This window comes from Anopheles maculipalpis, chromosome 2RL (assembly GCF_943734695.1).
Source record: "Anopheles maculipalpis chromosome 2RL, idAnoMacuDA_375_x, whole genome shotgun sequence".
Taxonomy (NCBI): domain Eukaryota; kingdom Metazoa; phylum Arthropoda; class Insecta; order Diptera; family Culicidae; genus Anopheles; species Anopheles maculipalpis.
The window spans coordinates 55,940,851-55,953,107 of record NC_064871.1 but is presented as its reverse complement, the minus strand read 5'-3'; the positions used below and the strand labels follow the sequence as shown (position 1 = coordinate 55,953,107).

The window sequence follows — 12,257 nt, the reverse complement described above, 5'->3', positions numbered from 1 at the left end:
CGCACGTATGTTCTTTTCCCGGTAACGCGCTGGTTTGCGGTATTACGAAGTAAACAAATTCATCATCCGTCCGCCTGAAAAGTGTAAAGTTTGGTCTACAGGACAGTGCTGCTAAAGTATTATAGCGATTTATCTGCTTAAGCTGAATTGTTGCAATACAACCAATGCATATAATTCCAATTTTTTCCTTCGAATCATGCAACGAGGCTTGTAAATTATCAGATTTTGGGCATAAGGAGGATGCATATAGAAATTAAATAATGGTAGTAAGATAATCACTTCTCATTACGAGCGATAGGGTTTAAACCCCGGTTTGTACTATGTGAAGACCGGTGCCGTTGTCCCTTCTGCTACCGGGCAGCCCCTTTGTAAATACAGCTACAGAAGGCAGTTACACCAAGTGCAGGGAAATGAATTCATTCAATCTTACATTTAAAATAAGCTTTTGTACGTTTGTATGGTTTAAAACGCCGGTATTTTCGTTTCTTTGTATAAAATCAGAACAAACTGTAGATTCAGCTTGTTTTTAGCAAATGAAGTTTGATCAGTTGTAGCGTTACTTGAAATAGATGAAAATTCGCAGAAAAATCTTTATTTGGACGCGATACTGTTCTGTCCGTAAAGGCTCGAATCTGTTCAAAGTATAAAACACCTTCAACCCGTTCAATAGCACGTGCGACTGGTACAGTAGACACGCAGCCATCACTGGAAAAGAGCCTAACAGCAGAACAAAAAGAGAAACAGAACAGAAAAAAATGAAGCTTTTATCCATTTTCGTCGTTGCAATTTCGATCGTGTCGTTGGTATTTTTCGCGACCGAAACCCGTGCCGATATGATTTGCGGTGAAATTCTACCTTCCGCTGGCGCAATCATTTGTCCTTTGAGATGTAAGGATTTGCGATTTTCGGGAGGCAGCTGCCAGGATGGAGAATGCGTTTGCGACGAGTAGAGTAGTCAAATAGCTGTACTGAAAGGAACCAATAAATGTTAATTGTAATACTACATGTTGTGGTGTTTTTTATTTCATTTTGTGTTCGTGTGTGTATGTGTTATATGAGGTTTTGTTACACTTGTACAATATTTTTCAAGCTAGTCTTTTAACTGTTGCTGCTGTTATTTGCTGAATGAATTAAAGCGAACTTCTACACTTTTCCATTCAAATCTCCATTGGATCTTATGCCTTCACCGATACACCAAAGAACTAAATATTTCTTCATACCCACGGTGGTCCGGTGTTCGAGGCATTGGTGGGGCCGGTCTTCCACATGGCAGGACCGGAATCACAACTGAGGATTGAGTAGTTAACTACGTGACATAAATAAGTTTAGTAAACCATTATATGACCGATATGACATACGGAGAAAAGAAAATTTAACGAAATCTTGGTGTACGATATCCGGTTTTCTTGATTTTAGTTATTCCTTGCTTGGACAGTTAGTTCGGTAAACATGGAAGCGGCTCGGATGGGATTTGAAGTTTGCCCTTTCGTATGACCAATAGGCGCTACTATTTCCATGCGACTAAGCCGCCCGAATATTGTATATACAGCAAACTACATTGTTTTTCTTTTTTTTTTCTCATGAAGCAATCGACATGACACGAATAACTAGAGGAATGACTCTTCAATATTCCCAAAATGTCATAATGCATTCAAGAGAAAGAAAAAAAAACATTGTCAACAGATATAGTCTATCTTAAATCTATTCTACAAAACTGATTGTCGCTCCAAAATATTGTTTGAAGCAGTTCCTTTCATACCACTTTGCACTATTGATATGAATTTACGTTAGGGCAGTTACATATTGCGTTTCTTGCTATTTTTCTGCACCTATGGCTTGCTGAAACGTTTAAACCCAATGTTGTAAATGTTACAAAATTTGGGGATTTTTTCATGATCGACATACTTTTTTTTGCGACCTCGTGCGCAACGTTTTTCGGTTCGCTTTTGTTTGCACAGTTGGACACATACCAGGGTTTTAGGATGAGTAGACACTGTAGAACCAATGCCGCGTACAGAACAACATGTGTCGGCCCTTGCCAGACGGCTATATAAATGAGAGTATTTGCCAGTCGTGCACCATTTGCAAGGGAAGTAAAGCCAGCAATAGTGCCTCAAGATGAAATTCTCCTTCGGATTCCTGTTTGTTCTGCTTGCCGTGTGCTCGCTGTTCGGCGGCATCAGTGCCGGTGTCTGTGAGAGCGACAACCCAAAGGCCTCGGCTAAGGCCTGCTCGCTACGGTGCCGTGCAAAGGACTTCGAGGATGGAAAGTGCGTTGAGAAGGTCTGTAAGTGCAGCGAGCCCCGTCAAAGGAAGTAAAGCCTTTACACCAGCGTACAGGATACACGACAATAGAATCAGTAGGTGCGATGCAATAAAACAATAAACTACATTCTCTGGCAACAAAAACCCCCCAAAAAAAAAAACAAAAAAACACACTAAAACAATTGTTGTTGTTCATTCAATTATGTGTTATCAACACATTATCAATAAAAGATGCTGTCTCTGGAGTGGAATAAACTTTTGAAAATTCGTACGAGCGTTAGATTAAAGATCGTAAAATTTGGTACAACACTTGACGCTCACAGCGAGTAAAACTAGATAATCCGGCGTCTATCTTTCGCATGAAAGTACCTTACCGTCTCCTTATACGTAGAACTAACTAATGGTATGGGTATGGTTATAGTTAAGTTAAGGAACCCGGCACAGACAGGCCAACAGATTTCTCTTGCCTGCAGAGCCACAGAAAAAGACTGTTGAATAATCGAATTGTGCAGTCGAATAATTTTTGAGTTTTGGGCATCTTTGCATGTTTGGTATGTTCAAGAGAATTCATAAACTTAATGTACCCATGATTCAGTGATTGATGCGACGTCTACGCCGGTCTTTACATGACAGGGTCGGAGTTCAAATCCTATACGGACCATTACGATGTAGTGAGGACTGACTGTTCAACTACATAGAATCAGCATGCCAAGTAAGCCATTAGTAAATGCCGTGACCTAGAAGGTTCAAGTCGGTGAGTCGGTTGAATTATTTAGACACCAGAATGTAATTAAAATCCAAAGCGCTCTCTGGAATACAAAATATTTGTTTTAATAAGAAGAGATTCTGAGGACTGAGAACATCAACTTCTCCAAAACGTTTGTGGCGTTTTTTTTCTTAAGTTTATCTCGTTATCATACCTGCACTTTCGGTAAAGCGCCCCGTAAAGTAACGACATACAATGGTTCGCTATCGTGCAGCCACTCAGTTAAATTGTCATATTTCTGGAAAAGTTTCTAAATTAACAGCTTGTGTTCACCATATAACGGTCGGTCATTTGCGGGCAGTGCTGTATGTATTCGCACACGACCGGGAGTGAACTATTATAATAAATGTTCCCATTATTAGTCCAACCTTATCAACAGGCCAAGTTAACGTAAAAGCAATTTACCCGTAATTTAATTCTTAGACCGAACCGTTAATGAAAATAAAGCAGCTTAATATACATTCAATTATGTGAAATTAGTTCGCAAGTAATTCCTGGTATGCGGTTGATAGCTGTTGGGTGTCTCGTAAACTGGCTAAACCCTTTTTAAAACGTAATTATTAACCGTGCGAACGAAACAAGCATAAAATGGACGTTACATTGACCAATGTCGGGCCTTGCAGACACCAACTGGATGTCATCTTATTAATGAAATATTTTTAAACTCTACCAGTCACTGCAAATGCCGTGCAGGAATATTGTACGCCTTACAACGAGGTCTAGCCGATGGTCAGTTTATTATACAGCCCAGCTTCACAAAGCTTTGAAGCACGTAAATATAGCAGTGCCGGCAATGTGACAGCGTTTAATTAAATTCTTCCTTGGTGGACAAAAAATTAACCGTATGCCAAATGATTCATATTTTCGGTTTTCGCTTTCGAAATTTATTGAACAATATGAAAAATATTCATTTGACTGGTGCTGCTGATTCGACTAGACAAAAAAGTGAAGAAAATAGATATTGTTTTTTTTAACATACTTTTACCGTTTTTCTTTCTGAAAACAAATGCAACATAACTTCCACCAACCGAATATGACGTTGTTGATGTGGTATCGGATTTGAGCTGTGGTTGAACTAATATGATTTGATGATTTGATCATATTTTCGATTTTCTTTCCATTTTCTACCACTCCTCGCAACTGCCGTGGTAAAACAGGAAAAATGTGGGAAAAAGTACTTTGGCTCGCAAAAGCTTTTGTACTGGAACATTGTGTTAGGAAAGGAATCGAATACATGCAAATTTCATCGTAAACGAAGCAGTAGGATACAGCGTGACAAGATGTGTGTGTGAGGTAGGTTGGGTAGGTGCGTTTTCACGCCTGCCGAAAGTCGAACGCTCTTCCTTTTAAGTTATTACTGCTTCCGACGGCATTTCCGTAACTGGTTGTTGGCCAAAGGATGGATAAAGCAACATAAACACGCATAGCAATTGAGCGGTACACAGCCTTCCACACGCGTCTGCAAGTGAAGAAAAAGAGTTTGCTTATCTCTCAAGGATATTGCTTTTCGTATCACTTTTGGCATTCCATGGGTACGGTAAGGATGGTAAGCGTGCGTTTCTTGGGTTCTTGGGTTGAAGTTGGTTTAAACAAATGGAGATAAATTGAGTGGTTGAAAGGTTTCCCGGTTTTCGAGTGGTGTTGGTACATCGATTGGATTTAATATGGTGCTGTTCACTACTCCGGAAGGTCTTCTGATCTTTCGAGGAAGTTATGGGATTTGTAAAGTAAATAATAATTTTTCGAATGCACGTCCTTTTCGTGGGAAATCTCTTCCACGTGAAATTGATAGATCTGAAGCAATCGATGAACAAATTATTTTTAAAGTGGTTTTTTTGTTTGCATCACTCGATTCGCGTACAAACCATCGGCAGGGCAAGGGGCGAACCTACAAGAGGTTGAGCGAAAAACAACGATTAATAGGTGAAAATACACAAACTTACTGATAAATAATCAATTGGGATTTTCATCATGATTGATCAGCGAACCACATTAATTATGTTGTATTAAAATTTGTGTACCCCAAAGATTATGAATCGAATCTCCAAAACTCCAATCTAAACGCCAAAAATTAGTAAAATATGCACGATAGTCGTGAAATACTGGTTTATCGGGATATAAACAACCAAATATTTATGGTAACAACCAAATATTAGGATATATTTGAGATAGAATTTCAACTGCAAATTTAACAGCGATGTTGTGTATGAAATGAGTGCAGAAGACTATGTAAAAGATATTATTTACGTTGCCTAAGGATGCCTCTAATCGATTATCAAATAAAAACGCAATGCCCATGTTTGTTGCTGCTTAAAATTTTCGGTTATTAGAGCTCAATCTAGAGAGTAGAGTATAGTGGAGCTCTACAGCTTGTGCTTATGGGTTCTGTGGTCGTATAATGTATTACGGTGTGTATACAAACCTTTACGCATTCTTTCGGTGGTTTAGAGTCTGAAATGGTTCCATTTCAATATATCTTCATCTTAGCTTAGACAGCTTATAACTATTTGACTAATTGATGTAATTCTTCATTGCAGTAAATTAGAAACAGGCTTCAATAAGTGTTTCAAATCACATCTGTTTCTCGTCGCTTGGTGTAACGAGTTCCAGTTTTTTTGTTGTAATCATTTATCTTGCTGAAGTTAGAAAGAATTGTTGAGCCGCTTTGAAAAGTTCTTCTTCCTCATATTAGATCCGCAAATAAATAACGGCCGTTTTGAAATTAATTGGGCCACTGTGGACAATGGCGTGATTTTGACGTTTACAAACGTCATAAATCAAGTTTGGGAATGACATAATCAAAGTGTGTAAACAGATTAGTGATTATTTCGTGCGGATAGAAGTTCCTAGTTCTTGAAAATGTCTGATTTTGAGACGGATAAGCGCCATATGCGGGAGGTGTTGCAATTTTTTTTCGAGCGAAGAAAACGGCAGCCGAAGCGCATCGAGAACTTTCGAGTGTGTACGGCGATGCTGCTCTAAGCGAAACAAGATGTCGGTTGAAGCCGCGGGACATTGAACGCAGACTCTTCATGTGTGAATTGCTGGTCCAGCGGTACAACAGAAAGGAATTCCTGCACATAATCGTGACGGAAGACGAGAAGTGGATTTTGGTCAGCAATCCTATTCGGAAAAAATCATGGGGATCCCCCGGTCATACCCCAACATCATCATAAATCATCGGCCGAATATTCATAGCTCGAAAGTTATGATGAGTATTTGGTGGGACCAGCTCGGCATTATTTACTATGAACTTTTGAAACCGGGAGAAACAATCACTGGTGAACGCTACCGGAAACAATTGATGAGTTTAAGCCGAGCACTGCGTGAAAAACGGCCAGAATACTCATCACGCCACGACAAAGTTATTCTGCTGCATGCCAATGCTCGGCCACATGTTGCGCAACCTGTGAAAAACTACATTAATACCCTCAAATGGGATATTTTACAGCACCCGCCGTATTCACCGGATCTGGCACCATCGGATTTCCATCTGTTCCTATCCATGGCACATGGATTGGCTGACCAGTAGTTCTCCTCCTATGAACAGATCCAGAATTGGTTGGATACTTGGATTGCGTCGAAAAATGCATCATTTTTCCGAAAAGGAATCCGCGATTCACCCGACAGCTGGAAGAAAGTAATAAATAATTGTTATGGTGAATATTTTGCCATCGTGAGCCAACCTGTATTTATCGCGGCTCTCACTGATGAGTGCCCGCATCCCGAGAGATGCCGTTTTAGGTTCGGACTCATGACGTGATCGCCGGATGATCACTCTCTATCCGGCGTGCCTCCAAGTAGGATAGTAGTAAAAGTTTTAACGAGTTAACTTATTTACGTGCATTCGTCTACCTCTTTTATAACAGTGACGACAAACCTTACCAATAATAATGGTCAATACTTTGATTGACCCAATTTCTACAAATAAAAATGCCACGATTAAAAGTAAACTAATGGAAAAACGGTCGTTATTTATTTGCGCATCTAATAGCTCAACTACCTACCTGGTCACTCCAGCCATCGAATGGCTTACAAGAATTCGCTGATACCACGTGGTTGGAAAGTCAGCCTTCACTACGGAACGGTCAGGATGGGGTTTGAACACCGGTTTCATTGGTCTTTCACTCGGCAAGAGCAGATTTCGAATCCCGTGCTGGCCATTCATCTGTGGCCAACTAGTCTAGGATACCATTACATGGCCGGCATGACCTAGCAGGTTTAATATGAATTGAAAATCGCACGAGTCTAGATAGTTTCAGCAGATAGAGTTATATGTAGATATAGAATGAGATAAAAAGCAAGATAGAAACAAGGAAAAAGAATCATCTGAAGTGGTATAAAAATATTTCCTTTATTTTTAACTAACTGGTGCTATAGCCTTTCTCGACTTTGAGGGATTTAGAAGCTATTTGCTCTTTAAAGTATTAAAATATCATACGAAATAAGCAGTAAAATATATTTCCCTTCAAGAACGGACCTACATTCCTACCGTTTCCAAAATGCTCCTTTTCGATATTGAGCAATTACAGTTGGAATGTTACACGTTTGGGGCTGAAATGACTGTTAGTTTTAAATCGCATCACATGAACAACGGTATTTACATAACAAAATGAAGCAAAATTAGTAGAATCCTTTACTCCATTTACCGTATCATCTTCACGTGAACAAAAGGTTGACAAACGAAAACATTAACTTAAAATCCCGCTCAAGCGTACGGACACAGATTTGTAGGATCTCGTTTACTTTAGCTAAGAGCTAAGAGGTTGGCTGATATAAAACTCACCAACTTATGTCCTCTGCCAATGCTCTTAAAGATCTCTCCTGCTCACAAGTATGCCTGTGCGGCCGAAAACGGGGTACAAAAGCTATGGTCCGTATTTAGCATTGCTGTCAATAATAATGAAGGGATGGACGAAAATCTTGGGAAAAGTTCTGGGAAGCATGTACTCCGAGCCACCGCATAGCGGCCCACCGTCTTTGCCATCCAGCTGTAATGTCATTCGAACTATTGCCAGACACCGTAATTAGAGTATCTCCGGGGTAAAAATGTTCATCGCTCATAATTTAAGCACTTTCCATCCCATTGCCACCGCGTGCGTCGGTACACCTGAAAACTTTCTTTAATACTTCCTTCTTTTGGAAAGTTTACACGGTTCGCCTACGGTATGTTAGTTTGGGGCGCCTTGGCAGGAATGCTCTGCAGGAGTTTGTCTTTGAAGCGGCAAAATTAGTTCTTCACTTTCAAGCCTTTGCCATAACAGAAACAAAAAAAAAAAAAACGAGGGAGGGAAGCATAACAAAAAATGTTAATCATGAACTGCTTATGAAACTATTTGTACTGTGTGAAAGTTCCTAAATCGCACTGCGATAATATTTGGGAAAGCTGAAATAATACGGAATTTCAAATGCACAACATCTTATTTGCAAGTGTTTAATATTATGCTATGAAGCGGTTTCGCGAGAGCGCCAACCACATACTGAGTAAATTTATTCTTAAAACTTTTTAAACTCATACTGCGAATTTAGTTTGAAGCGGTTTTACCTAATTTTGAAGATGTGGTCTTTTGAAGTCGGTAATTCCAGTATCGAAACGAAGCACATGCCATCGTTTGCCTGTTTCATTTAGCTGGCATTTTCAACGATGGTGCAGCGTCATTCGTTAAGTTTCACTGCTAGCAGCTAATGAGCTGAGTGTGCTTGAGCAAAGCTTATCATATGGTCTATCGAACTACCTTTAAGATTTTAGAGCTATCTTGAATAGATGTTTACTCCAGTCCGATGTTTGGAGCAAGCAACTTTACTGATAGCCGCCACTGTAGTGACCACTAATTAATGAATATCTGCGTTTGAGGAGCGATTAGTCGTACTCCTGGTGTGGTATGGTAGAATAATTTGAAACCACAACATGTGTGATGAAGTGCGTTCGATGGACGATATTCTCAACAATCGATTGTTACATAGGAACGAATGGGAACACTTTATCAATACAGCTTTTTTTTTTCGTAAGAAAGTAACAGCCGTGCACAATTGCTTACATTGCGCTTAATTTTCTACTAGGCTATGTTTATTCAGCGATCCAATTCACAAAATCTCTCGGTAAAAAAAAAATGCACACACTGACACACCTCACTCATGGAACCCGTGCACGTGCACCTGAAGCTAATTCAGTGTTGGTCAATTTGCATTTTGCGTGTAGTGACATCTAGAGTAGAAACAATCAAAACTGTTTGCTGACGCTAATTTTCGACGCAGGTAGCTTTTAGTACACACATCACTGAACATCGCTCCACCGACGAGGAAACTGTTGCACGGAACGTGGTTCATATGCATGAACTTTATGCGGAGCAGAAATGAATATCATCGCTCCCCAGGTTTGCATTTTTTGGACTATGGTTCGGACGGACATGCGTACAACGACTGTGCCATTCGTATCGGAACATCGCGTCGTCTTTGGGAAGTGTTTGGTTGGACAGCTCAGCATCAGCTGCCCTCAGTTCGAAAGGATTGATGAAAGCAAAAGCATCTTGCCGTTGTGCGAAAACAACACTGAAACGATGTTAAAAAAAAAGAACCGCTTTACATGAGATTTGTTGCAAAACAGATAACACTTATCTACGGGTACGGATGTTACCATTATTTTCTCCCGGATGCGATAGTTGTTTAATGCCAAAACATACGAAACACTTTCTTGTTCGTTGTCCGTTAATTTTGGGCGCGTGACTTGAACACCGTCACGTCAAGCAACATCATTTACCGTCTGCTGTTGTTAAAGTTTGTTAAGCCTATTTTTGTACTTGATGACGTCGATATCGTCCATTAGATCGAAGCGTGGTTGGTCGAGCGATGCTGCATTCATCGACCCTTCCGCAATTGTGCCTTGCTGGTAAGGGTCGACATTAAATTTGGGATACTTTTGGCGGATCGCTTTGCTGCTGTTGTTGCTAATGCTGCTGATGCTGTTGTGCTTTGGTCGCAGTCTGTTCTTCAGTTGCTGCTGGCCGTAGAACGTGTCAAACGGATCGAAATTGTTCGGCTGATCCGTACCGTACGGCTGCTGGTCATCCTCATTCCCTGTTCCAGCACGGTCACGTTTGGTGCAGGTGAAAAAGTGGCCCACGCTACCGAGCGCTTGATGAAGCTCAGCACCAGATACGTAGATGTATAGAGCCATGGCCGATGCGAGTATGAACAGCACAATAAACACACCGCTCAGTGCTATCCATAGGGCAACCGATGCGTTCGGAAGATTCACTATCGGCAGTGTCGTTGGCATTGACGAGGGAAGGTCAGTGGTGGTGGTGGTGGTGGGAGCATATGTTTCCGTCGTGGAAGATATATTCCAGGGCGTTGGTGGTGTAGATATCCTGGTCGTGTAAGGCACTGTCGTCGTGGACGGTACGGGACTGTTCGGTGTAGATGGCGTTGAAGGTGTAGACGGAAGATTTGTACTGCTAGACGTGAGAGGAACAGTGGTACTCTGGGTGGACGTGGTAGTAGTGTTGGTAGAGTTGGTGGTCGTTCTGGGCGCAATTGTTGTCGTCGTTGTTGTTGTAGTTTTCACAGGGACACTCGTCGTTGGCAGCGTTGTTGTACGATCGGGATAGTTTGTAAGTGTCGTTGAAGTCGTCGTCGTCGTCGAACTCAAAGTAGTGGTCGTAGTACGTCGTCTTCGCGTTGTCGTGTACGTCACAGTAGTGCTAGTTGTTGGCGGTTCAGTAGTTTTCGATTGCGTTGATGTTGTATCGTCGGTGCTAGTAATGGTCGGAACTGTAGAAGTTGTTGTGAAAAATGTAATCGGTGTTGTTGACGTGACGATAGCAGTTGTACTTGTCACCGTTGAAGAAGTAGTTGGGACGATAGTAGCGAATGTAGTGGAAGTAGTAATTATGTTTGTTGTTTCATTTTGAAAGGGTGTGCTTGATGGAGGACTAGCAGTTGTTGGCGGTGCTGTGGTTGTCGCAGTTCTAGTAGAAGTTATTATGGTAGAGGTAGTAATAGAAGTAGTGATAGGATGAGTAGAGGCGGTTGCAGTAGTAGAAGGAGTTGATGTCGAAGGAGTCGTAGTAGTGGTTGTAGTCGAAGGAGTCGTAGTAGTGGTTGTAGTAGTAGGAGTTGTAGCAGTGGTGGTAGACGTCGTAGTAGTAGTTGTAGTCGAAGGAGTCGTAGTAGTAGTTGTAGTCAAAGGAGTCGTAGTAGTGGTTGTAGTCGAAGGAGTCGTAGTAGTGGTTGTAGTCGAAGGAGTCGTAGTAGTGGTTGTAGTCGAAGGAGTCGTAGTAGTGGTTGTAGTCGAAGGAGTCGTAGTAGTGGTTGTAGTCGAAGGAGTCGTAGTAGTGGTTGTAGTCGAAGGAGTCGTAGTAGTGGTTGTAGTCATAGGAGTTGTAGTAGTGGTGGTAGGCGTCGTAGTGACAGTAGTAGTGGTAGTTGTAGAAGCAGTGGTTGTAGTGGGTGATGTTGTGGTAGGCCTGGTCGTTGTTGTCGTAGTAGACGGCATCATCGTTGTGGATGTAGTAGTGCTTCTCGTTCGCCTCGTAGTTGTGGATGCAAGCGATGTTGTGGTCGTGGTAGGTCTAGTGGTTGCAGTGGTTAGCTCGGGTGTTGTGTAGAACTCATCCAGCACCATGCAAAACTCTTCGAGCACCAGAGGATTGTAGACTGTTATGTACTCGATCGCCAGCTCACCATCCGCACTCATGTCTGCTTGCAGCTGTATTCTTGCTCGGCGAATTTCTCGTTCCACCTTTCCCACAAATAAGCTCCACGTGGATGTTTGAGCACGCGTGGTCCAGTTTTGAGCTAACAGCGGCTCTCCAAACTCATCCATCATATCCAAATCGTACACCATGAGCGTTAGCAGACAAGGATTTCTAAACATTAGCTGATAAATCATACGAATCTCCGTAAACGCGTTCATGTAGAAACTGTTGATCGATTCCGTACAGCTAATGCCACGCACATCGTTCGACAGGAAGTAGGTAACGCGTTCCCGAAATGGTCGAAACAGTGACGTCGAACCGTACGCTCTCAGGCGAAAGATCTCGCGAAATGGTCCAGAACACTGTTGCACTTTCCACGTATTTATATCGTTGAAGTCTATTCGCTCACAAATCGAGTCGGCCGCACTAGATCGATGCACCATGATAATGAACATAAGCACTATCGCGATCAGTATAGTTCCACCCCAGCGAGTTTGTGTCGGATAGGCACCCATATTGCGTTCGGAAGC

General features: G+C 41.7%; 5 protein-coding genes across 6 annotated transcripts in view; all 5 read right to left on the bottom strand.

Annotated features, from left to right (window-relative positions):
* Positions 1 to 12,257, bottom strand: part of LOC126559341 (calmodulin) — a 279,933-nt gene that overhangs the window by 129,102 nt on the left and 138,574 nt on the right. The gene's annotated exons all lie outside the window — the stretch shown is intronic.
* Positions 1 to 12,257, bottom strand: part of LOC126559276 (zinc finger protein 593 homolog) — a 338,322-nt gene that overhangs the window by 192,792 nt on the left and 133,273 nt on the right. The gene's annotated exons all lie outside the window — the stretch shown is intronic.
* LOC126558182 (hydroxylysine kinase) overlaps positions 1 to 12,257 on the bottom strand; it is a 172,340-nt gene that overhangs the window by 63,454 nt on the left and 96,629 nt on the right. The window lies entirely within an intron of this gene.
* LOC126557047 (ETS-like protein pointed) overlaps positions 1 to 12,257 on the bottom strand; it is a 176,419-nt gene that overhangs the window by 100,426 nt on the left and 63,736 nt on the right. The window lies entirely within an intron of this gene.
* Positions 9,801 to 12,242, bottom strand: LOC126557123 (mucin-2-like). Its single transcript, XM_050212787.1, has one exon. The coding sequence runs from the start codon at positions 12,240 to 12,242 to the stop codon at positions 9,801 to 9,803; it is 2,442 nt and encodes an 813-aa protein (XP_050068744.1).

Bases quoted from the DNA above. Each gene is read 5' to 3' on its own strand.
- LOC126557123 (XM_050212787.1), bottom strand. From the start codon at position 12,242: ATGGGTGCCTATCCGACACAAACTCGCTGGGGTGGAACTATACTGATC.